General features: G+C 49.1%; 1 protein-coding gene across 7 annotated transcripts in view; it reads right to left on the bottom strand.

Annotated features, from left to right (window-relative positions):
• SLC7A1 (solute carrier family 7 member 1) overlaps window positions 1-26,516 on the bottom strand; it is a 79,180-nt gene that overhangs the window by 13,533 nt on the left and 39,131 nt on the right. For 4 of the 7 annotated variants that reach the window (XM_046663647.1, XM_046663640.1, XM_046663645.1 and 1 more), the window contains 5 exons: window positions 11,839-12,222; window positions 8,717-8,875; window positions 6,793-6,967; window positions 1,050-1,171; window positions 170-392 (listed from right to left, as the gene is read on the bottom strand). In XM_046663647.1, coding sequence (XP_046519603.1) covers window positions 170-392; window positions 1,050-1,171; window positions 6,793-6,967; window positions 8,717-8,875; window positions 11,839-12,208 — 1,049 coding nt within the window. In that variant the 5' untranslated portion in view covers window positions 12,209-12,222. Of the gene's footprint in view, window positions 1-169; window positions 393-1,049; window positions 1,172-6,792; window positions 6,968-8,716; window positions 8,876-11,838; window positions 12,223-23,209; window positions 23,324-23,399; window positions 23,416-26,516 lie in introns of those variants that run through there. The other 3 variants (XM_046663642.1, XM_046663646.1, XM_046663643.1) reach the window with 2 other exon arrangements.

The raw sequence follows: 26,516 nt of genomic DNA, 5'->3' as shown, positions 1-26,516 counted from the left end.
TCAACTCTTGGATGATTAATAACAAGGAGAGAAACCACATAATCAGGGTTGTGCTGCTGGCTCTTTCAAGGGAAAAGAGGAATATTACCACTAAACCCACGTGTCCAGCTTTACACAGCCTAGTGCACCTCGTGTCTCCCCAAAGTTTCAGTTTCAGATCCGTAGCTACCTGGTGGAAAGAGCACAGAGGGAGCCGACGGCCACCGCGTACTTGGCACCTTCCCAGCCCACATGCTTGAAGGCGTCCGGCAGGGGGCTGTCTTTGTCCAGGCACAAGTATGGCATCATGAGTGTGAGGGCGGCCGACACCCCGAAGTAAGCGATGAAGCAAATCAGGAGGGACGCGACGATCCCCACAGGGATCGCCTTCTGGGGGTTCTTGACTTCTTCACCTAGAAGCAGCAAGGAGTCAGCCCTGGGAGGGCAGGACAGCGGGGCATCCGCACAAACCCATGAGATGCCCAAGGCCTCTCCGCGTCCAGGGGACCCGTGCCACCCACAAAAGACCACCCAACAGTGCTTGGCCCTATGGGAACCACGGTCTTCTGGGAACCGAGGGTGGCCCTCAGTAGCACAGACCAGAGGACCCATAGGCCCTGGGATGGTGTTCCCGGCCATTACCTCATTGTTCAGAGAAGGAAAAGATTTGTTTCCTTTGGCAGAGAAAATTGGGGAGGCCTGACACAGCCTAGCCTATTCAATGTGCCAGGATGACAGTATTTTTAATGGCCTCATTTCTCCCGGATGATGCACAGATATGAAGTCAGGCTGCAGCTAGGGCTGCCATTATCCCATTCCAGCAGCAGACAGTCAGTCACGTTCATGATGCAGAGTTTCCTGTTAGGTACTGCCACTTGGAGGAGTGATAATGGGGGGAAAAGATCAGCAGGAAGCTACAAATCTACACGTGACTCATGCAAAGAGCAGCAACTGGCACACGTCCACAGGAAGGAAAACGGCGACCCACGGGTAAAATTAGTGCAGCCTGTCTGACAGGAGGGCAGGGGGACCCGGGGCCTGGGCTCCAGATGGCGGGTGGAGGGGCGTACCTGTGGTGGCGATGCAGTCAAAGCCCACAAAGGCATAGAAGCAGGTCGCTGCCCCCGACAGGACACCAGGGATTCCAAAGGGCATGAATCCACCAACACCAGGTTTCCCTTCTTTTGTGCCACTAGAAAAAAAGAGCCACAGTCAAAGTTCACAGTGCTGGCTTCACTGTGAAGAGAAGCCATTCCAGTCACCCCACTGGCTTGTGACCACTCTTGGGCCGGGGGCTCCAGACCCTGGGTAAATGATCCTTGAGACAGCTGCCACCAGCTCCTGCATTCAGACTCCATGGGCAACAGGCCTCTGCTCTGCGTGGCCCAAAGACACAACGGTACCCACCCAGCCCTTTCCAGAAGCACCTTCTACATACTGACTTTGGCGGCGGGAGGATGCAGGGACTGTGAGACAGGCTGTCTAACAGGAGAGAGAGGAGAAACCAACAACAGTGGCTTCTCCCCAGGGACCCTCAGAGGAAGACATCAGGCTGCACAACAACACGTAGCTGCCAGCCAGGTGCAGGGGCCCCGGCCCAGGAACAAAACGCAAAGTCTCCCGTATTCACCAGTAACTCAAGTCTCAAAACAGGCATTTCCAGAGACACTGAGGTTAGAAAGTGAACTGTTTTAGCCAAGAAAAGCACTTCTTACACACCCACGTGCACAAGGCAAACAGGCGGGTGCTTCTTTGGGTGGGGGACCAGCGTCCAGCATGCCTCGGGCACATGGGCGGGCTCAGCACACATTTGTTAAAGTGATGAATGCAGAGTCAAACACACACATTCCGTAAACTCCAAAAGTCCCTGAAAGTTCAGAAAACAGTCCCAAGGAAGCGAAACCTGTGACTCCAAACACTGTGTCCAGGCCCAGGACAGGGCTTCAGGCTCTCCCAGGCCCCGTACAGGGCCTGGGGCAGCCACCTCTCATGTCAGTCTGGACACCTACCCCATGCCCTGCCTGTCGCCAAGTAATCTTAATACACTCTGGACCTCTGCTGCCACTGGAGGAAGAGCAGGAGGAAGTTTTCACATGTGGGACTTACTGTGGGTCAGTAGCAACATGAGGGGAACCCCAAGAACACAACAGATAGAGGTAGGAAAAATCACTGCCAGACTCAAACAGAGGTTTGTCATCTCAAAGTATGACTAAAATAAACCGCCAGCCCAGGTACAAAACTGGCAGCCCAGGACAAGCCAGTCAGCAGGGCCACCGGATGCATGGGGCGCAGAGCTGTCACCTCCTCACCAAGACACACAAGGCCTCCCCAGGCCCCGCACAGCTGGCAGGCCACCCCCACAGTGTCCTGAACTCACGAAGAATGCGCAACACCCCCATGAACTGATTTCCATTATAAAAAGTGACTGAAATCTTAAAATAAAACAGTTGACAGCCAAACATCTCAGGACAGGGGGATGAGAAGGCCAAAGGAGAGGGGAACTCAAGGTCAAGATGTCTTCTGTGGGGAACTCCAAGCAGACCCTGTCGACTCCTGAACACAAATGGATAACATGGGAAGGTCTTCACCAAGACCCTGAGGTGCGCTCAGGTCCCCAAGTCCCTGCCAGGACAGACAGACAGTGCAGAGAGGCCTCCAGATCCCACCTGCCTCTGCGCGCCCCAACATCGAGGGCTGAAGAACAGCCGCAGGTAGGAATAAATGAACACCAGGAGTGATGGGTTTGCTTTGAACAGGCACATGGCAGAAGACCCTAGAAAGGACCTGAGAACTCCACTTTATGGGAAGAGGAAAGTGCAGGGCGTTACCTACCTTAAACCCCAGAAAGAGACAGGACTCGCAGAGGGTGAGGGCTGGAATGTGCCTTTGTCATGCAGACAGGTGAAGCGGAAATAACAATAAAAGCAGAGAGCAGGGAGCAAGGGAGCTGCCGATAACTAGCAGAGCAAAAGGAAAGTAAAACAGAGGCATCTCCTTAGCTCCTCTGGATGTAACAGGCGAGGAATCAGATAACTGCACAGCAGATGGAACGTGAGCTACATAGGTGTGTCCCTATGTAACCCCAGGGGCCGTCCCAACGGTACGCCAGTCCCCACCGCCTGTGACATGAACCGCGCCTGCTCCTCCAGCTCGGTCCCCTCCCAACCATCACTCCATACTCGGTGCGGGGACACGATGCAACTACAAAGAAGAACGATGTCCTGATGTGAACAGACCTGTAGGATACGCTGGGTAAGGAGAAGTGGATGCAGAATGCTACATTTTGTGTAAGAAAAGGGGAATAAAATATATATATATATACTATATATATAATACACATAATAAATATAAACATATATTTGCAATTGCTTGTCTTATTACAAATAAAAGCTGGAAGCTTACACACAAAAAAATAATGAAAATGATTATCTACGGAGGAGGTGGGAGAATGAGGTAGATGAAGAAAGGAATGGGAGCAAGACTCAGTATAAACCTTTTTATAACATTATGACACATGAACCATGCGAATAGATCACCTACTCAAAAAATTAAACTTTTAAGAAAAGTTTGGGTACTACTGATGCCCATGGCAGAGTCCTGACACAAAGCAACCAGAGAACTCATTCTACCTAGCCTCAAACTGAAACATCTAGAAACATTTTTAAAGCCTCTTTATATACAATCAATAATTAACCTGTTATCTGCATGTGGTGGCTGTGACCACTCGTCATCTGGCAACTTACACATGAAGAGATGGGGAGGCAGGCCCTAGAGGCTGCCACGGCCAGCACCCCGACAGAGCAGGCTCTTAGGTCAGTGCTCCCTCCCCTGCAGTCTGGGGGACCAGCCCTTCTGCTCCCACCCAGCCGGGTAACTTACAAGTTAGCAAAGAGAGTAACCAGCAAAGGAAGGGCAGAGCAGGAGTCATGTATTCATAACACCCCAAGCCCCAAGGCCGGGGGGGAGCTCCTTAGCAGTGGGTGCGGTCCTCTCCCACTGCATCAGTGGTAATCGTCCTTCATCAGGACTTGGGACTCATAACTTCCACCTGCCACCCTTACATAAATTTCTACTTGTCCCCAAAAGCCACACTCGCCCTCCTACCACACAGTAATGAAACTCTTAGGCAGGCATAAAATCACGAAGAATAAAGACTGCGTGTTTCTCAGATTCTCTAGCTACGACGTGCAGCCATTTGATTTAAGCCAACACCTGTGTCTCCCGAGAAATGTGAGAGGAGTAAAGTGGGGAGGGAGGGTGCTCTCTAAAAGAAGGAACTTTTCTCATTTTCTTCCCACTGGCAGGAGCTGGAGTGGGAGCAGCCATCTTGGGCCCTGATGTGACCTTGGGAATGTGGGCCATGGGCAAAGCCACGGGATGGAGGAACTGGACTCCTGGCCCACTGAAGCCATAAATGCTGGACTGATCACCTGCAGGCGTAGACTTAAGAGGCCTAAACCTTTATCCTGTGGAAGCCAATGTGATTTTTGGGTTTCCATCCTACCTGACAGACACCATCCAGCAAAACTTCTGAAAGGTTTCCATGTTGTACTGAGGTTTTATTCTTAACTACATTTGCTCCCCATCTACAGGACACTGGGTAAGAAAGCCAGAGGGAGCACAAGCCCGAGGCAGTAAAGAACCAGCCAGACTGTAGGATAACACTCCTATTCCAGACCAAGTGACAGACTGACTCACAGGCTCAAAGGGGCCTTTGCAGCCAGCCATGCAAAGAGCATCATCCACTCACACACACCCCATGCGGTCAGAACTGCTTCCAAACCCACGCAGGCTGAAGCTCCTGCATACCATGTGGTTTGCTTGGGAAATGCTCTCCTATTTCAGAGAGACAGGCAATTTCATGCAAGACCACATGGTCATTGTCAGAAGCATAAATCTACTGGCTGTTAAAAAAAAAGGACAAAAGAAGCTCATAGGTTTTAATGAAATGAAAGAGCAAGCCGTGTCCCCGGCGCGCAGCACTCCCCCTCCTGGAGTGGCTGATCCGCCACCTCCGTGGCAGTGTTCCCGGGGCTGGGCAGATGCAACTGCAGGTGCCCCACCCAAGACCAAAGGGCCAGGCAACAAATGCCACTTTGTCTGGGAGGCCCGTACAGTTCATCATCGCTAGCATATGAGGTGTGAGGACGACGGAGGAAAGTAAATACCGTGGCTGACACAAACAACCTCTTTATAAAAATAATAAAATTAAATCTCCGCTGACAACCAGGAAACAGGAAGCGCCCTCTATATTTAACTCCTGACCTGAAAGAGCAACCAGCAAAATAGGCTCCCAGAGTTTTCAAAGGCTACTACGTTACTTCAAAGCATATTTTGAATGGGCTTTACTCCACCCTGAATTAATGGGCACCAATAAATTTGGCAGAAATACGACACAGGAACGTTTGGGGAGGATACATTAAAAGTCCTTACTTCTCTGTAAAAAGATTTAGTTCCCAAAAGAAAGGCTCTCTTTGTTTGACCTGTTAACCACACAATGCTAGAGTTAGTGGAGTTTCGTGCATTTAATTCAATAGTTTCTTGTTTGTATTCTAGTAGTGACCTAGTCACACATCAATGCCTGCCTATTGCTCAGACCCCTGGAGGATGTGGCTGTGCACCTGGCCCTTAACCAGCAACCACGCTGGCGTGTGACCACTCAGATTCCCAATGTGGGATCTCATTTCTCAGCCTCGCTTGCAGCTAGATGTGGCCGCCTACTGGATTCTCACCAGGGGAATGTGGGCAGAAGGGACATGCGTCTTCCAGATCTGTCCTTAAAAGCACTGGGCACGCCCTCCTCCACACTCTCTTCCCCTGGCTGGGGGAGCTGGATCATGCCTGCACCCATAGCCCAGCTCTGACCAGGCCGACGAGGACGACGTCCTTGGGATGGAATAACCAGGTGGACGATCCGTGTCCCTGAATGCCTGTGTGTAGCCACACTGGCCAGCAAACCTGGACTGCTCATTTCAGGACCTGAGACATCATTTTAAAGCCACCGCATTTTAGGAACGTGTCTTTATCACAGTGGTTTAACTTTTAGCCTTAATCAAAATACAATCATAGACAAAATCAAACTCCCAGGTCTCCATTCTGGGGCCCTAAGATTCACCTGAAGATCTGACAAAAAAGATACATTACAAGTGTTTGGCTTTTGTTTCCTAGATAATCTGAGCTCGTTGGTGAGGGTTCACTGAGGGGTCCGGAGAAGCACAGGATCAAGAGCCGGCCCGGCACCTGCCTCCGGTCCTCGGGGACACGAAAGGGTGACAGGGCTGACGCAGCCCAAGTCGAGTGTGGGAGAAAGAGATGATTCTAATCATATTTTGGTACTTTAGTAATTCTAAAAACCTTTGATAAAAAGCCTGTGATAAAAGTGCCAGATACTTCTTTCTTCCATATTATACAGGAAGGCATTTCAAAATAAAGTGGTATCACCCTAGTATTGCAGAGAAAATCTTTTCTGAATACAAAATTCAGGGGTTGGTCATGAAACAAACTATGAGGAGAAAGGGATTCCTCAGTGAGTCTGACATGAGCCTCAACTATGCACAACTGTGGAATCAGAATGAAGATTCTGTTTTCCCCTATACCTTCCTTTGTCACACAATGTTCTGACTAGTTTAGGAAAATAAAACTTAACAAAAATTTCAAACAAATAAAACACCCTCAGCTACTTGACTGCAAAAGATAATTAACAAATATTCAAATCCCAATTACATTTTTTAAAAAGACTTGTATCGTCCGAGCCAATTACATCCCCCAAACACACGAACTGCCACGTGCCAAGAGACAGAAGAAACCACTCACTTGTTCAAGCAGAGATGACCGGACGTGTTCCGGAAATCCTCCTCGCTGAGCTGCCAGTTTTTAATTGATCCTTTCACAAATCCTGACACCATTATGAAGCCCAGGACCAGAACGTTGATACAAGTGAATATTTTGTTGACCATGGCTGACTCTTTCACACCAAGAGTTAAAAGCCCTAAAAAAGTGCAGAAACAGAGAACCCTGTCTGAGTGTTAACCTCACACCAGACAAGTCCTTCCTGGGACGGGGACGGGGACGAGAGGGTGACAAAGAATCCATGTGGCATCAAACTTCTGAAGACTTCTGAGAGCCTCTGGGAACGGGGCAGAATTAATCATCCTTCTAGAGGCAGGGAGCAAAATAACCAAAGTCTGTGGGGTGTTTAATAAAGCTGTCAGGCCTCCGGGTCCCCTCTGGAACCGAATGCGCCATCCAGGGGGCACAAGGGACTGTGGAGATGGGGAACAGCACAGCCAACCGCCCTCGGACAGCAAGCCCCTCCCAGGGGACCAACAGACAGCCTCTCCCCACACCCCGCCACGGAAAGTATATTACTGGGAACTACCCCCGACCCCCACCCAGGGAACAGGATTTTATTTTCTCCAAGGCGGAGACACTTTGCTCAGTTTCTTGGTAGAATGAGAGACTTTCAGATGAGGAAACGATTCAGATTTACTTTGGGACATTAGTCACATCAGCAACAACAACTACCTGTGGTTGTGGAACCACCAACACACACGGTTCCTCCTTGGACTCAGTGCATATAAAGCAATGGCTAGGCTGGACCACTCCTAGCTCACAAACTCACATAAGTGATAAAAATGCACAGAAACCACGTGACAACACTATCTCTGAGGCTTATGCAATGGGGCCACCTAGGGTAGACACGCCATTTGGGGACTTCTCGGGAAACTCTCACTGGGCAAGAAAAGAGACTTAGAAAGGTGAGAGCCCAACGTTTATGATTTGAGACAACTGCCCTGCCGTGTACACCTTTTACACATTTTAAAATGAAAAATGCTCCACAAAATAGACTGAATTCTGAAACACAGACGTTAGAAGAGAACTGAGAAATTAGTCACAAGGAGCAGTTCACTACACTCCGCTGTGTTTTCTCTTGAGCGTCCCTCCCTCTCATGTTTATGAAAATCTCACCAGAGCAAACTCAACTTCTGAGACAGGTTCCTGCCAGCTGGACCAGAAATGCTGCTGAGACCGGCCTGTGCGAAGTGATTCCAACTACATGATGTGTAAAATACGGCATGTTGTTTTTAAAACCTATCCAAGATTTTCTAACCTCAAAGGAGAATTTATCTGCATTTCAGCCTAATGTTTATATGAACACAACTCCCAGCCTAGAGCCTGGAACACGGGTAAACGTCACCAGGAAGAAGCTGCCCCCAGTGGGGTTCAGGGAACATCTGGAATGTTAAAATTCTATACCCACAACTTTGTCATGAAACTCCTTTACGAAAAGGGTGTTTTGGCGGTTGTTAGGTGTCAAACCACCCGCGGCTGCTCCCACACCCAGGCACACGTCAGCATTCCAGGCAGACCGCATTTCTCTACATCCTCCTGCCTGCCGAACGCCAACGTTCCTTTCCAGATGGTCATCCACTGAGTCTAAAGATTTTGTATTACTGGGTCACTTGTACAAAAAGCCTTCAGTACTAATAAAATCTTACTCCACAAACAGTTACACAAACACCTGAGATTCTCTTTAAATGAAATGACATGCAACTCAACAGCTATTAATTAGGCCAACCCTACATGACAAAAAAGATGTCTGTGTTAATTACAGAAAGAAAGAAAGAAAACGAGGGGAGGGAGAAAGAGGAAAGGAAGAAACAAACATAACGAGAGCCTGTCCTATACCTTGGACCTCTCCCTCCAACCTGGGGTCTCTCTCAGTGTGTGGCTTTACCTGTTAAGATAAGAATTATAATCACGGCAAAGATGTCTGGGTTTTCAGCCAGCACTCCAGGGGCATTGAGAGCCATGTGCGTCCGCGAGAACTCCCCGATGGGTTTGCCAATCAGCTCGTCAAACGTTGCACTCCAGGCTCGCGCTACACTTGAAGTACCTGTCACAGAGCACATGCAGGAGCAAAGGGAAGGAAGACAATTAGTAGAGTATTTGTCATCAAGCTTGTTTACAGCATCCATGCGGGGGTCACAGCCAGTGCAGTGGAATTTTCCAGCAGCAGCCAGACCCCAATATGTGCTAACTCAGAAGCGAGGGTCAATTAGTGTTCACCGTGAAGTGAAAAGCATGTGAAGGCTTCTAGGGCCTGGAAAGAAACGCATTTTCCATCACAACTCAACACGCACCTGTACACTGTGTCCCAAAGATATGACTGAATAATAAAAGTTTTATAAAACAATGTTACCCTTACCACGTGAGAGGCACCCTGATAGCATTCATTCAATTCTACCCACTTCGTTTCATTACAAAAAGAAATACCGGTGGCAAACCATGACAGTGACGTCGCCCTCCACTCAGGGGCTGCAGTCTGAGACACCTTGCTCAGAAAGCTCCTGTTCCCAGACCCTCCTGGCAGCAGAGCTGAGGGTACCTGCCTCCCAGTGAACAGTGCTCTCCCCACAAGGTGGGACAGGGGAGATCCGCAAGGTGAGGGGCTGACCTCGCCGCAGAACAAAGTCACCTGCTCACTACCCAGGAGGCGTCAGCCACCTGTCACTCTGTGCCTAAACCTGGGCTCGCACCCACAGGCCTCTGAGGGCCCGAGTGCAGACGAAGCCTGGCTCCCCTCGTTCTCCCCACACCCACATGCCCCACGAGGAGCACAGTGGGCACAGCAGGCCACAGGCCAACAACAGCTGGCTGCCGCTCATGCTCTCTCTCTCTCTCTTAGTCTGAATAAAGTCACTGCTTTTCCAACGCTGTTTCTCAGGAAATGTTGCTACAATTCCAATATTCACAACAGCGTTTTCCTCCACTTTCAAAGGGGGCCTTGCTGGTGACAGCGGTCTGGATCATCCACAGGATTCTGCCAGAGTGATCTGCACAGAGTCAGTTTCACTATTTGGTCTCATGATAAGTATTTTTCCAACAACTCAAAAATCTGATCACATTTCTTCATCCTGAGCAGCCAGCCTATTATGAATTCTGTCCATCGAGGCCACAAGTCAGTGAAGGAAATTGGCCTCCCCATCTCCCCCAGAGGCTGGCTCACTGCTGAGGGGCTCCAAAACCCTACTGCTGGGTGGAAGGTTTGGAAGCCTATCCACTCCCCGCCTCGTGTGTGCTGGAAAGACTGCCCTTCCCCAGCAGCACAGCCCAAGAAGCACCAGCAGTGAGACGCGTGAGTCTCACGCAGGCAGCAGCGCTCTGGCCGGGAATGTCTCCTTTGCTGGTCTGGAAGCGGGCAGCCGCTTACCCTCCCTGTCCCGTTTCACGCCCCAGTAAATCCAGGAAACATAACAGCCCAGCTAAAGCAGCTACAATCCCACCAAGAGTCTTCGGCTTGTGCAAGCGCTCATGGCTGTGAGTTTTGGTGCTGCACTGAGAAAAACCACGTTTATGAATTTTATTTTCGAACTTGGAAGAGAAAGCTCTACTGGCTTTCCCGGAGATCTCCGGTGCTGAAAGCAAGGGAACGTGCCGCTCAGAGAGCTCCGCCGGAGCCCTACCAGCTGGAGCGGGTGGGTATCAGGGGTCCCCGGAGGCCCAGGGCCCGCCCCGGCAGGCAGCACACAGCCCTGTGCTCGGCATTCCCGGCGGATGCAGGAGCAAACCGGCCCAGCACTGCTCAACTTACCACATCTTACTGTTTTATGATACTTTTGTTTTTTGTTATAGAAAGCTTGCTAAAATATAAATGGAATGTTTCACGGCCATTTGTATTTCTACTTTTGTGGACTGGCCATTCATATCCTTTGGTTATTCTTACATTCAGTTGTTTGTTTCTTTTAAGTTGATGTGTTCAACTTTGGTTGTAATCAAAATACAAATAACAAAAAGAGAAACAAAGCATTTAACCCATCAAACTACAAGGCTTTATATTTCTGGTGTTTTCATTTGCTGGTTGGTTGTTTTAACGCTGAGCCCAGGACTGGCAAGGATGTGAGGCAGGGGCCCTGCCATCGGGGGTCACAGTCAACACCGGCCTCAGACGCAGGCCCGCTCACCTGGACGTTCTGATCTCAGACCCTTTTAAGGGAAAAAATCATGGCTATGCCAAAGATATTAAGTAACTAACTGTTTATAACAACAACAATATAACTGGAAATAATCTAAATACCGCACAAGACACTCAATAAATCATGCTCTGTGTATAAGTTTATATAATGGTATGCCATCATTAGGAATATTACTATGGAAAGATAGTAACACTAAGAGAAATGCTTACCATATACTGTTTTATAAATAAAGAGACATATCACACAAAAAATATACATTTAAGTTCACAAAGATATTAACAACAGTTATACCCTTAAACTCTTAGAGATTGTCTCATCTCTCCACTGCGTCCCTAACACCCACATAATGTTGGGCACAGAGGAGGTGCGCACCAAACACTTGCTGAAATAAAGAAAGAATGAATGAATAACAGAATTAATTTCTCTGGGTTGTCAGACTGGACGATCTCTACTTTCTTCTTAGTGCTTTTCTGCACTTCCCAAACTTTTTGGTATCAGTGATGTATTTACTCTAGTAATCAGAAAAAAATACTGAAAGAGACTGCATTCTTTTTACCTAATTGGAAACATCCTGTTGAGTATCTGTCTCTCACGATCATAGAGAGAACAGTGTTGGCATGGCTTGTCCCCACTGAAGGTCTGATGCACTCGATCATTCAAATCAAGGGCAAAGACCAAAGTGAGCAATGACGCCCATGAGGCTGCCTCCGCCCCCTATAAAAGGAACAGGGGAAGCGTAAAAGGGTCAGGAGAGGGGGCAGAGCCCAGGGAGGAGCTAGACACAGTCTATCTGAGGAGCAAACTGGGGGCATCGCCCACGGACTGAAGGGGAGCACGACAGAAGAGGGGGGAAGGGCGCAGGCTCCAGGCCCCTGACACTTACCGATGATGTAGGAGAGGATTAAGTTCCAACCGGTGATGAAGGCCCAGAGCTCCCCGACAGTGACGTAGCTGTAGAGGTAGGCAGAGCCTGTCTTGGGGACCCGAGCACCAAACTCGCCGTAGCAAAGGCCGGCCAACACCGAGGCCAGCGCCGCGATCAGGAAGGAGATGACAATGGCAGGGCCCGCGTCCTCACGGGCCACAGCTCCGGCCAGGACATAGACGCCGGCACCCAGCGTGCTACCCACCCCCAGGGCCACCAGGTCAAAAGTGTTCAGGCAGCGGGACAGCCGGCTCTCCTCCCGGCTGCAGTCCACAACCTTCCGCCGCAGCATCTGATGCCCGATTTTGAGTAGCACTTTGCACCCCATTTTGCTGTTCAAATCTGCCCAAGAAAAATAACAAATGTGTTTCATTATTGCATTCGTCTTACCCATCAACCTCCTCTTACTGCAGCAAGGACAGCATTGTCATCTACTGCGCAAATGTTTTAAGTCTCAGAATTCCACGTGCAGTTGCCAGAACATCCACCAGGGACTTCTCCAGTCTTAGGCATAACCCATACATACAGAAATACGTGGGAGGCCAACACACCAGGCTGACTTGACTTTGAGGTCTCTGAGCTTCCACATTTATCTCAGTTCTTGTTTTTTTGGTGAGAAAGATTGGCCCTGAGCCAACATCTGTGCCAGTCTCCCTCTATTTTCTGTATGTGGGACGCCACCCCAGCATGGCTTGATGAGTGGTGTGTAGGTCCGCACCCAGAATCTGAACCCATGAACCCCGGGCCTCTGAAGCAGAGCGTGCAAACTTAACCACTATGCCACCAGGATGGCCCTGATCTCAGTGCTTCTTGAAACCTTCTATGGGCAGAAATTATGCAGTATGGGAAACACAAATTAATGACATTGTTCCTGCCCTCAATAATCATACAATTTCCCAGGAAAAACAAGATGTTATTCCAGGTATACTGTAATGGAAGGCAAACCAACCTATATTTTAATTTAATTATTAAAACTGAGAGGCCTTGAATAACAATAAGAATGCTGTGCAGACCTTTCTGTGATCCTCTGAGGGCAAAGACCAAGCTGTGTCCACTTTTAAGTTAACACAGAGTTAGGTCCAAAACAGAAAAACATTGAATTTTTACAAGTTAGGACTTTGTGTAACCGTTACTACTCCAGGAAGCACTTTTCTTCTGGACTAAAACGTTATCAGCCCAACACGCTATATGATGTATTTCTGAGCATCTATCGAGAGAGCCACACGTTCACATACAGGTTACATCATCCAACCTTCCCACGAAACACACCCAGTGAGGGCCCCAGGGCGCCTCACACATCAAGGACAGCATCCCAGGTCAGCATCTAAATCGCTCTCCTATAACGCACAGGCCAACCTTGCCCAGGTGGCTCATTCTGAGGGGGTGAGGACTGCCAGTGAGCCCACTGCCAGGATGGGCCAGCGCCCATGCTCAAGGAGGTGGATCAGAACTCTTCACCCTTCAGTGTGGGCTGCCCATAGTGACTTCCTTCCAAAGAGGACAGTTTGGAAAGGGGAGAAAAAAGAGGAACTTTACAGTGGAGAGAGCTAACAAACAACACCTTGGCCAGGTGGTCAACACCAACATCAACAGTGATAAGCCATGTTGACTGTACGATGTGATGAGAAGGGCTCTTCACCTCTGTGCTCTTCCTCCCCCAAACCACAACTCCATTCTAATCACGAGAAAATACCAGACAAATCACAGATGAGGAACATTCTACAAAAACAGCTGATCAACACTTCTCAGAACTATCAAGGTCAACAGAAACAAGGAAAGCCCCAGAAACGGTCACAATCAAAAGGAGCCTAAGGAGGGAGGAAGAGTAAACGTAATGTGAGACCCTGGACCCAATTCTGGAACAGAAAAAGGACACTAGGGGGAAACTCAGGAAATCTGAATACAGTGTGGACTTCAGTAGCGCATTATCGCTTCATTAATTACAACTAACACAGCACACTGCTGTCAGATGCCAGTAACAGGGGAGCAGCGGGGAGAGGACACAGGGACTCTGCACTATCTTCACACCCTTCCTATAAATCTAAGACTGTTCTAAGATAAAGAGCTTACTTAAAAAACAGCGTGTGCACAGATAAGCTATCATCATGACTTTTAGCTCCTGAGGTAGAAAAACTATCCCTGATTTTTCCTCTTTATCATCAACTGATATTTACTGTCCTAACTCTGCTGCAATTAAGTCACTGAAAACAAAATAATCTAAATGAAGATCACAGATCCAGCAAAATCCAGACCTAACCACCTAGACTTGGTTGACTGCTCGTCCACACCCGTGAGGCCTCAGGGCCCCGGGGAATGTGCAGTCCGGAGCCCCTCCCGGCCTCAGGCCAAGGCCCCTCTGCAGAGCTCCAGGTGTGGGTGGTGTCACCGGCCAGCTCCAGGTCACAGGGGAAGGGGGCCACGGGGGGGTCGAGTCGGGTCAGTCCACTCTGTATTTTATCCGACAGGCCAGAGGAGAGAAAAATATCAAGACTCAAAAAATTTTTAGCTAGAATGGCGAATAAAAACAATCCAGTCTGATCTCCTCACTACAAAGCTGAGGAAAGATAACTCAGAGCCCAGCGTCAAATAAGGTCACAGGGCTCTGAAGGCACACGGGGCCAGCTCCTCCCTTAGGGCTCTGGCCCTACAGGTAGGAAGGAAATGATATCACTGTGTAGGAAAGTGGGGAGGAAATGAGGAAAGACGACGTTATTTGTGGAACAGAAGTGGAACAGGAAAACCACAGACACAAGGGTTTGGTGGAAAACGGCAGGTGACATGAACAGGAGAACAAGCACAGAGACCAATGGCTCCCCAATTTGTTTTCAGCAACGTCCTGGCCTGTCTCTGAAAGCTCTCAGTTGGGAGCAGACTCTGAGTGTTCTGGCAAGGCGGCGGGGCCTGCGGAAGGCAGGTTTCCTAGATGGTCAAGACAAGGGCTCAGAGTGGCTGGAGGGGGGAGCAGGATTGGGAGGACCCGCCTAGGACACCAGGCCCTGGGGAAGGGTCCAGCACAGTCCCAGTGAGCCCTCGGTGTAATTCCCCCAAAACTGCCTTTTCTTTTCTTTTCTTCCTTACAGGATTTAACTGGACTTATTCAAGTTGAATTGCATATCACGACAAAGCCATTAGGAAACAATCACTTGGATAACAAGCTAAAAGGGAAGATGTAACATTTCAACACCACCCTTGACAGAAAAGGCTGTGCCAGGGGATGCACAAAAATCACTGTAAAATAACTTCTCCACATCGTTTTTGGGGGGAAGGATGTATTTTAAGTACATGGGAACCTTAAAGGGAGTGGGGTGTTAAAGCTCCTTTTGCTCTGCACTGTTTTCAGTTTGGTTGTGACGGGGTTCAGGGCAGGCCACCCCAAGATGCGCCACTCTAGTATGCAGACTATTACAAGCTGAAGACAATAAAGGCTCAGACTCAGCAAGAGCATTCGACCTTTCCCCCCTAACTGCCTAAAAGAAATTTAAAACAAAAACCTGTCCCCAGGACAGGCCATCACCATGGATAACTTTGGGTTCAGCAGACTGGGAGGATCCTTGCTCAGCCCACTCTTATCAAAGTTCTATTTACCAAACATTTGCTTTTCCATTTCCATATGGGCTGCCTTCCTCCCCTTTGAGACCCAAACCACTACCCCAAAAGTCCTCCTTGTCTGCAGCTGAAGATACTTAAACAGGCAGCCTCAGCCAGTTGGCTGAGTTGCTCAGTCTGCCTGAGCCTCTCCCATGTATACGTGTTATAAAGCTTTGTTTAATTTTCTCCTCTTATTCTGCCTCATGTGAATTTAATTTGTTGTCCAACCAGAAGGACCCAGAGCGGGTAGAGGAAATGTCTTCCTCCCCTACAGTTGGTAAGTGGGGCTGACATTTAGAGAGAGCACCTGCTGGCTCCCACCCTCTCCTAGATGTAGTTTTTGGTTAAGAATAAGGAGACTGTCTCTCCAAAACAATAAAGGCACAGACAATGCAATTAAACACCATTTTCCTTCCCAGGCGGCAGAGTCAAGTCACCTAAGGCCCAGGAGGGTAGGATGAGCCACTTGCCTTCCTCTGAAAGGCAAGATGCATTCCGCCCCGGGCTCTTTGCAAGGGCTGGTTTCTAGTTTACAGGCCTTTCTCTAAAGTGAGCTGTTGTCCCAGGCAGAAGCAACAGCTGTGAGGGTGACTGCACTGGGATTCTTGGCCAGGGGCACACTGGAGCCCAGAAACGCCCCAGGAACAGATTTCTGAGCCTCCTTAGAACGGAAGGCAAATGGGAGCCCAGTGACCTCACATTGGGCCAAAATGACCCACCTGGACACACACAGCTGCAAAGCGTATGTGCCACGTGAGCCTGTGTATCACCAGCAGGGGGAGGGCCCCCTAGAGGAAAATCCACTCAAAGATCCCACTGACTAACAATTGGGGGACCTCAGCACCATCTCCAAAATAAAGGGGGCAGGTATTGAATTCTATCAATTTAGATGCAGATTCTGGTTTTCAAACAAAATGTGAAAGGGAATTCTTTGTTGAGACTACAAACCACAACTACACAGAGGCCGTTCATTTCTTTTAAATAGGTTCTCAGTGGCCCAGTTTCTTCAGGCTCAGTTCCCAGGCCACTGGGAGGCGAGCGCTCTGTGCGCTAATGGAGAGAGAGGCACAATAGGGACCCGGACTGGAGATTAACTTCCCATTACTTTTACCTTGGTTACTTCTTAAGTACTGCTTGCTATCTGGGGCAATCTCAATTCCTCTGGAAGATACTGGAACAAAAACACAGCCAACTGCTGTGGAGAGGCCCAGAGCTGAAAATCCGGGGAACTTCAATGTCTCGAGTTAGCTGTTCGGTTCTGCTTTCCAGAGTAGGAGAAAATGAGATACTCATTGTGCCCTGGGTTTATTTTTAAGAAATAGCCTGTCTCCCTGGAAGTCATGCAAAACTATGCTCTCAAGTGGCATCATCTGCCAGTGTTCTGTACACATTACTTCACCATTCACACTCATGCTAGGACCCCAAAGCAGGTTGTGCAACCAACGGTGGGACTGAATGAAACGTCTCTATGCAAACGAATCTACCCCTTCCGGGCCCAGCAATGTCAGGTCTACACAGACCTCCTGCTGCTGGTGCTTATGCAGAAAGCTGCCAGGATGCTTTGAAAGCAGGATCTGGAAATGAGTCTATCCTTGCTTGGGAGGAGAAATTTGTACAATGGTCGACACCTACACTCTCATTTGAGGTTTTGACAGAAATGATGCAAAGCGAGTCTCCGATCTATCTTACTCCTTAATAATTAAAGGACCCTTACCCTCAGGTGGTATCCTCTTAGAAAGAAAGAAACCTGTCCCTTTCTTACAGAAATTCCAACCCCAAGTTTTATTCTAGTAATCACTCTATAACAACAGGAGTAAAATGACCCAATGGGCCAGGATTTCAGACTTTTTTTTTTCTTTGAGAAGGATTAGCCCTGAGCTAACTACTGCCAGTCCTCCTCTTTTTGCTGAGGAAGACTGGCCCTGAGCTAACATCCATGCCCATCTTCCTCTACTTTATACATGGGACGCCTACCCCAGCATGGCTTTTGCCAAGCGGTGCCATGTCCGCACCCGGGATCCAAACCGGCAAACCCGGGGCGGCTGAGAAGCGGAACGTGCCAACTTAACCACTGCGCCACTGGGCCAGCCCCAAGACTTTTTTTCTATGCTCTCTTTTGAAGGTTTCTCATAAAGGTGGGCAATGTGAATGGTGTGACTTTTTTCACTCTCAAATTTAATGATAGTACCATCACTGAAAAAGTCCAGCTTAACGGCTGGAGGAAGGAGGGGAAGGGTCAGATGGAGGCTGCTGTAGGTACGAAGTTCATAAATGCCATCCTTTGAAGAAAATCTTAATACTGAAATTTTACAAGTCAATACTCTGGCTTTTCCTTTAAGTGGTCTTGGAATGGGCCAGGCGCCAAATGACCTGCTGTCACCAGGAGCCTGGTGGGAGCCATCCAGAGTAAAATCTCTTTCCAACAGGAGATACACCGTGGTCTGCGTTTGCACAGGCTAAAGAAAGCAGGTCTTTGCTGGGTGCTGGCCTAATGGGATGGCACTAAAGGGTGGGCGTACATAGCCAATTAAGTCACTGCAGCTTCTGGACAGCATTTCAGCGTGGCGGCGTGTGGGCAGCTGTCCCTGAGGTGCCCGGAGGGCTCCAGAGCTGTGCCAATTTAACAAGGAAGGGAGCAGAACACTTGTGACTGCGGAATCTCAACCAGGTGGTAGGAGGGGTCCAAAAACAGAGCATTCCAGGACACCAGCCACTGTGGGAGAGGAGGAGACTCGGGCAAGGACGAAAACCTGTGCTGAAGGAAGCGCTCTCAAAGCCAGACCCACTTCCTCCCAGATGTGAGGAGGCCCAGGTGCAGGAACTTAAAACAAAATCAGAGTAGTGAAAGGAGGTAAGAAAATGACAGAACTGCACCAAAAGGATGCGGGGGTGGAGGGGTGGGGGAGGTGGAATGAGGAGGATGGGGCTCCAAAAATGATGCAGCGTATAAAACAAAGGTCAAGGTTTATAGTCGGCGACAGGTCCTCACGGGCACATCCTCCCTGGGCAGCAGCAATCCGTCTGCCTACGGTGAGACGTGACTTTGGAACCTGGACTCTTTTGAAGCTTCCCACAATCTACATCTGTCTGACCCCAGGCATCAAGGAACTTGCTGAGGCTATAACTCAATTCCACCCGAATTCACTCATCTCACACCTGTCATGGTGCCCTGTGCTCGACACAGCCAGGGCTTAAGGAAACGCATGAACCCGCAGACCCACCCCAGGCAGCAGTGTCAGGCTGGGAGGGGCGAACACACACAATGGCTCTGGGAGCTAGGCCGGCAAGGTGATGGAGCGCCAAAGGACGGGTGTGGGACCAGGGGAAGGTTTACCCGTCCGTCTCAAAGGCCACTACTGTCATGGGAAAAAGGTGGGATTTCACTGAGCGAGGACAGAGGCACAAAGCTCATACGTCCACCTGGGCACGTCTTTGCTTCTAGTCAGTAGGCTCAGTTATGAAAACACTTTATGCTTTTCTAAAATCCACAACCTACAGGTAATGGGGCTTCTCGCTGGCATGGGCAGACACAAAGCCCAACGTGATGGCCGAACCTCATGGTGTCTGCCAGTCCTCCAGGCCTTGGTGACCTTCACACCTTGGCCAGAGCAGAAAGCCCCAGGAACCACGCCTCCCCGTAGCCCACTTCTTTCTCCTGATTCAACAGAGGTTCTGGTCTGTCTTGACTTCCAACCAGCAGAGGAAGAGGCTCCAGAGGAGGCCCTGGGGATGCAGCTCAGGGGCACACCCACCCGGGCAGGGCAGCTTCCAGGCACAGGTCAGAAGTCAGTCAGCCAGGGAGCAACTGCCCCCAGAGGTTCCAAGTAGGGACGGCAAAGAGCAAGACAAATGGAGATGGACAGGCTGACCATGAGCACAGCGTCAGTCCAGGCACGAGGCAAACTCAAGAGCAGGGAAGCCCGCGTGGCTCCGCGGTGGCTGTGAGTGGAGCCAGGACCCCACAGGATCACCCCTTGCAGAGGCTCAAGCAAATAACCCACAGGGCTGAGAGCTGACAATGCCGCACCAACTAGAGAGCTGGAGCAAGATGTTTCTAGTGCGAATCTGCTGCCAAAACGGTATGCAGACAGCAAACTGTTTTCAACAGTTTTAATGTCACGGGAAAGCGTCAAGTGAGAAAGTACATAATACAATCCCAGTGAGTATGTAGGTGGGGCACATAAACACCAACACACTAACTGGGATGATCTGTCAGGTTCTGGGTTGTTTCCTTCTTTTCTATATTTGCCATGTTATCTATAACGAGATGTGTTACTTTTTAAAGCAGACAACAGTAGTAACAACTAATGGCAACTAACATTTTGGGGCACCAAGCCAAATGAAAGACCCTTTGCGTAAATTATTTTATTCAGCCACCTCATCTAGCAGGCAATACTTTGCATTCTAGAAATGAGGACACCCAAACTGACCAGAACTCATAATTCTCAACCCTGGCTGCACGTTAGAATCATCTGAGAAGATTTTTAAGATTAATGAAACCCGGCCCACGACAGATCAAGTAACTTCAGGGAAGTTCTCCCAGGTAACTTGCCCGAGGGCACGTGGCCAATGAGTCAGGACTCAAACCCAAGTCTTACTGCCTCCAGAGCCTCGCAGTATCCTCTGGATTAGGGTCTCCAGGTTTGGGGGAGGTTGTATATGAAGGAAGGGGGCACAGATGGCACAGTTAACTGGCAGAGGGGAGTGAGGCCTCATCACGGGACTGTCTACCTGTGTCCCACCTGAAGGGCCGCGCCCTAATCATCCTCTATCCCCCGAGCACGGGAAGCACCAAGAAGGATTTCCAGGACCATGACAAGACAGTACCCACAGCACTCAGTAATTATCAGCTGACTTATTCGTCTTAGATAATCATCACCATCACCATCGCCAACCTATGAGGCTCTCTCTAGCAAAGGAGATTTTCTTAACTGAATATTTAATGGCTTGATTCACCAAGGAGTACATTTCTCTTTCTCTAAATGAATATAAATATAAAAAGATGCTAGTAGGTTTCAAATTTAACCTAAGCAACACAGTCCTGTCTATAAAGACTTGAAATAGTTGCCAAGCATTTTTGCTCACAGAGAAGCTCTGTCCTGGGGTGTGCTCTATCCCCACCCCCATCCGAGGGTCTCGCCTGCTCCACGGCCGGACAGTTGAGCACCTGTCACAGCCCCCGCCCAGGGTTTCTGTAAGGCCCAAATTCACTCACTATCTTAAACAAGTCAGTGTTTGGGGTCGCAGTTTCCACATCTGAAAGAAGGGATGGTACTACCGTCCGACCACTGCAGGGTGCCTGTGAGGGTCAAACGAGGTAATGTGTTCGGAAACGCGCTGAAAAGCAAAACTCACTATTCTGCAAAAGCAAAGAACCACCATTATTGCCACGCTAGCAGGCACTAATTCATCATTTCATTTCTTTCTTCTAAATCTTAGTCAGCAATTTGTCAGATGATCTGCCTCACAGAAGCAGAGGGCAGACAACCCCACTGAGCTAAGAGTCCTGTCCCCAGGGTTGTCATTAATTGAGGATTCACCACAGATATGTTAGCTCCGTCTACTTAACTATACTCAAATCTTTTCCAAAATGTTTACCCAAATCAAAGAATGACATGTAACACAAGAAGCCTGAGGAAGAACTATTAAGTACATCTTTACAAAAACCAGATAAAATCTAGAAACGCTTCCTCCTGAAGCCAGCAGGATGTGATGAGGGAGTGCTGACGTCTCTGGACAGCGCCCGTCGCGCAGCGGGCCGTGCTTTCTCGAGACAGGTGCCCTGGGTGTAGCAGTGCCCAAAGACAAGAACCACGTCTTCCATCAGGAGCTCGGCGCCTTTGCGCACGTCCTCATCACACTTGCTTTCGCAGGATGTATCTTGTTCACAGGAACGTGACGCCGAGTGATCTACACACTGCGGGCAGGTCCCGGGGAAGACCTGCCACCACCTCTCAAGTACAATGTCGATTAACCAGAAGTGAACACGGACCTGGCCCCAAGGAGCGGAAGCATCCGTCAAGTGGGCTGTGTGTGAACTGAGAGCACTTCATCTGGGCCTCCAAAACTACGGAATTGGCTCTCCGATTTCAAACGGAAAAGAAATGTCGTAAATAAAGTTCCCCTAAGATTAGAATTCAGACTTACTGCCAGAACACTGCCTAATTCTCTAGGCCTCTAAGGTATGCTGAAAGGTAAATTAGAGTTTTCCGTGGCTCCTTCTAGAAATATCCTCTTTCAAAAAGCAGAAGGAGCACTGGAATTTGGAACTAGAGCAAAGCAGAGGATTCCACACAAAACGGATCTACCTTTCCCTGCAAATTCACAGACCGAGATTTTTCCATTTAGTCGTTTACTCACAACAAACCCAGGCAGTTCACCAACGCACAGATAAGCCCAGAAATACCCTGGACCCCAAGCTCCTGTCAACTTCCACCCTTCCTGTAGTCTTCCCACTGTCACAAGCAACTTTGTGAAAAAACTTGGAATTTCTAGAAAATGCACTAGTTCAAAAGCAAAGAAAAGCAGCTGTGAAAAATCAGGGACCGATCCCGGAAACTGACCCTGCAAAACAGACTCCTGGTGAGCTGGGGTCCACTAGAAACGACCAACAGCGCATCGCACACCACCAGCTCCGCGCCAGCACATACACGAGCTCCTCTGATCCTCATCAGAGCCCTCATAAGACAAAGGGTGGAGTTCAGATGGCACACCATATTGCCCGCAGTCACCTAACCTGGAAGTAGTGGAGTCAGGATCTGAACCTGGGTCATCTAACTCCAGAAGCCCTATCCATGCCAGGTGCTGCACTGACCGACTCTGACCAAGCTTATTACCCCTGCTGCCTGACAATACTTAATTTGTCGCCCTGTGTGAAATCCTACAAATAAAAGATTCACATGGGATAAGTGACAACCTGTTCTTGAATGCTGATACCTCTGCAAAAATTAAGTAAAATTAGTTATTCACACAATGGAGTGAATCAATGTGATCCACCCACCGCCCTCCGGCCACTGGCCAAGATCCACTGTTTTTGAGGCAATAAAAGCTTTATTTGGGACTGAGAAAAAGTAGGTAATTTGGGCTGCAGGGCCCAACCAGGGCTTCAGCTGGGAGTCCCAGAAAGCATACAGAGAAAAGGCATGCAGTGGATTCAATATTACGTTGAGATATTATGTCCCTGATAAAAGAGAGAAGAAAGTGTCAAAACAGCATGTATAGCACCCCTTAAAAATAACGACATACATAAATATGCGTGTCCATAAAGAACGGTCTGGAAAGGGCACCAAGGTGGCATCTGCACAGGAGACCATGGACACCTTTCATTTTCTGCACTTGGTTTTTTTCTGAGTGTGGACTGCTTCCGAATGAAGGGAAAGGAACCTCTGTTAATGAGACCAACAAACAAGTGGAGGAGAAGGAAGGCACAAGGGTTCAAGGACGAGTTAGCCCCATCCAGAGTCTACCAGGAGACGCGGACAGTGGGGCACGAGGGGTTCATGAGGCTTTCTCTCTGAGCTTGTGCACGTTTGGAAATTTCCAAAAGTAAATGTGGAAAGAAAGGAATTCACCTAGGGCTGACCCAAAACGTGAGGAACCTCTTTCCACGACCTACCTCTACCCCAGGGCAAGGTACCCCGAAATGCTATAAAGACACAGCCACATATTAATTAGTTACAAAGGCTTTTACGTAGGGTTAGGTTGAACCATACGAAATTGTCAATATTTGGCCAATTTTTACCTAGAAACACAGCCAAGGGTAACGGATTTGTAACAGGCAGCTGTAGTCTTCGCTCTCCCTGGCCACGTCCCCAGACACTCCTCTGGGCTTGAGTCTGTACCGTTTGGGGAATGACTGAAATCAGAAAAGGCAATGTGAGTTCCACAGAAGAGTCTTCAGAAAACAGGAGCGGTTCAAAGGTTATCCACACCTGGCAGCTGCGAGAGATGTGCAGGCACACGTCTTCCTGCTACACACCATGAGGGACACGTGAAGTCCGCAGCTCCCCTCTCCCCTGTCGGTAGGCTACACTCTACCCAGGGAAGACAGCACAGGCCCCTGAGCTGCAGGTGACGCCGTCAGACAGTAACCAGGCGAGGCCAGAGCGCAGGTGCGTGAGCACCGGGCAGGCAGGTGGCACGTTTCAGAGTCTGGAACGGCCAGAAGAGGGAGTCACACTTCAGATGTTGAGTGTTTAAGCAAAGGAAGGACACCAACAAAATAATATCGGGAAGATTAATCTGGTCCTGTTGTGAAGGCCAGACTGGAGGGGGGACTGGGCACCAGGACTGACAACTGCTTGTGACTCAGCCTTCTTTTTTGGGGGCTGGCAAACCAATATGCTCGCTTTTGAGCACAATGTTTTAATCCAAATAATAAAGCACCTTTGCACACAAACGCTATAACATGTCATATTTACCTGCCATTTGTTCCTCATGCCTGTTTTTTCCTCAAAGAGCCCTGAGACACACGTAATGTACACGCCCAGTTACTATGGGAACTATCTACGGGGTATAAGTCATGCACGAAAAATCCCCGAGCAGGACATGCCACATTTTATGCTAAATCTTCCTGTCCTGTTTGCAACCATGTTACACTGCTGGCCAACATTTCAGACACTCACCCCTGAAGAAAAGCACTTAAGATTTGAAAGAAACGTCACGGCCTCCTGTGTGGTCTGCTGCCTTCCCTGTCCTCAGCCCAACAACTAGTGTTGTACTTCTCCACCATGAGGTTTCCTTTTTATGTACTATACTCAGAGGGAATGTCCAGTGGGGGGTAACAGAACAGTCTCTATTATAGAGGAGAAGGTGATTTGATCCGCCTGAAATAATTTTGAGGCATCGGAAGTGAGTGGTCAATTACGAGAGGGCCTGTGGATACCAGAACGCTTGACTGAACCGCCACAGACGAGGAGCGGACCGCACCTGAGCACCACACTGAAGCCAGAGATGGACGAGCAGCCCAGAAGGTTGGACAAATGTAGTTACTTCCAGGAGACAAGAGAGCCAGGCGGTGGTGCCAGTGAAGCAGCCCTTTTGGTACATCGATGGGCCGTGTTTGCACTGTACATCACAGGCAGCGCCACCCACTTCGCTTTAATGGAAGGTAACGGTGCAATACCGTAACCAGAGACTGTCACTCCAGAGTGCCACCCCTCCCTGACCTCAGAGCCTCTCAGTATGCCAACGTCCAATTATCCAGACTGCGGTTAACTGAAATGCTCCTTCCTTCGTTACTACTTTGGGACAGTCAGACTCCACATCTTCAGAGAATGAGGAGACACGGCACAGACTACTTCTATTGTTTTTAAGGAACTCTCGAGGGCTGGAAGTAAACATTGCAACTTATGCCCCAAATAATATTCTCCACACGCTCCACTGCCACGGGAAAACCTACTATGAGGACATCTTTGTGTCTAGACGTTCACTGATGAGTCAGTCCGTTGAGACTCAGGACCACATTTTTCCACACAAACAACATGACAAAACCATAGCTGGGTTCTAAGGCAGCTCACAAAAAGCAATTTCACCCAAAACTTTGCTAAAGCACAAGTGAGTACTCTGGAGCCATCCACTGCCCAGCAGGGTCGGTGAGGGCACCAGGACATCCACGTTGCTTAGAAGGATAAATGGACCCTCTAACGCTATAGCGAAAGCCTTTAATAGATTTTAAATCATGGATCATTGTGGAAGAAAGAAAGGAACAAAATCTTTTTTTTAAAAAATGGACAGCAGATGGGAACCAGTTTTCAATCCCTCCTCACAAGGAGCAAGGAAAGGTGACCTGTGATGGACAGTCTCTATGGTGGCCCCATGATCCCCCACCTCTTGGTGTTCCCTTGGGTGTGAGTAGGAACTGGGACTTGCTTCTAATCAACAGAATACAGCAAAGGTGATGGACGTCACTCCCGTGATTACGTCATGTTACATAAGGCTCCGTCTTGCCAGGAGACTCTCCTTGCCAGCTTGATGAAGTAAGGGACCATGCTGGGAAAACCCATGTGGCAATGAATGTGGCCTCCAGGGCAGCCAGCAAGAGGCTACAGCCTTAAATCCTACAGCCAGGAGGAAATGGATTTGGCCAACAACCTGAGGGAGTTTGGAAGTGGATTCTACCCCAGTCAAGCCTCCAGATGAGAACTAAGCCCTGGTCAACATCGTGACTGCAGCCCCGTGAGACCCTGAGGCTGCACCCAGCTAAGCCGTGCTGACTCCTGACCACAGAGACAGCGAGAAAACACAGGTGTGTCATTTTAAGCTGCTAAGCCTGCGGCAATTTGTCATGCAGCGACAGATGACTAATCCATGGTCCAAACAGTCATGAGATAGTCAGTCAGTCTGCAGTCACTCTCCTTAAACCTTCAAGGAGCTAAAAACCAGAGCCCCAATAATTCTTTAACTTTCTTTGCTTCAATGGTGGAGTTAACCTTTACTTCACCGGAAACTATTTTTTCTTCATTAAGGCTGAATGATTTGAAAGTGATTTCCTCCTTCTGGAAGAATGGCATACATTAAATGGCTATCATTTCATTTTTTGAAAGTTGTGTATCTACCCTGTGCCACTCTGCTAGGAGTCACAGGAGCTAGCCGGTCCCTGCTCTCAGAGCCCTCGGTCTGGAAAGGGAGACTAAAGAGGCCACCCATCCATTCAACACATCTTTACTCCACACCGACATCTGCCTCCCCACTTCTAGGTGCTGACACCCGGAACAACAAAGCTCCCTGCCCTCATGGCGGGAGAAGACAGAATATGATAAACCAAAGAACACAAACAAGTGTGGCAGAGACCAAAAAGCCTCCAGGAGACACACCACCTCTATCACCATTTGGCCCCTGGTGTCTATCTGTGGGGTCACGGTGGTGTCCACTGGGTGGTCAATTCCCCTGATTTAGACAGGGTTCGGGACCTGTGCCGAGACCTGAGAAGCACGGAGGGCTTCCCCACGTTCTGTCACAGCAATGCTGACCCCAGAAATGGAACAGTCTGCCCCGGGCTATTCTCTTGGACGTGAACACTCACCCCGGCAAGCCCCGGCATTGGGGAA

This window comes from Equus quagga, chromosome 6 (assembly GCF_021613505.1).
Source record: "Equus quagga isolate Etosha38 chromosome 6, UCLA_HA_Equagga_1.0, whole genome shotgun sequence".
NCBI classification, from domain to species: domain Eukaryota; kingdom Metazoa; phylum Chordata; class Mammalia; order Perissodactyla; family Equidae; genus Equus; species Equus quagga.
The sequence above is the reverse complement of the archived record's forward strand: the minus strand, read 5'-3'. Positions and strand labels throughout refer to the sequence as shown.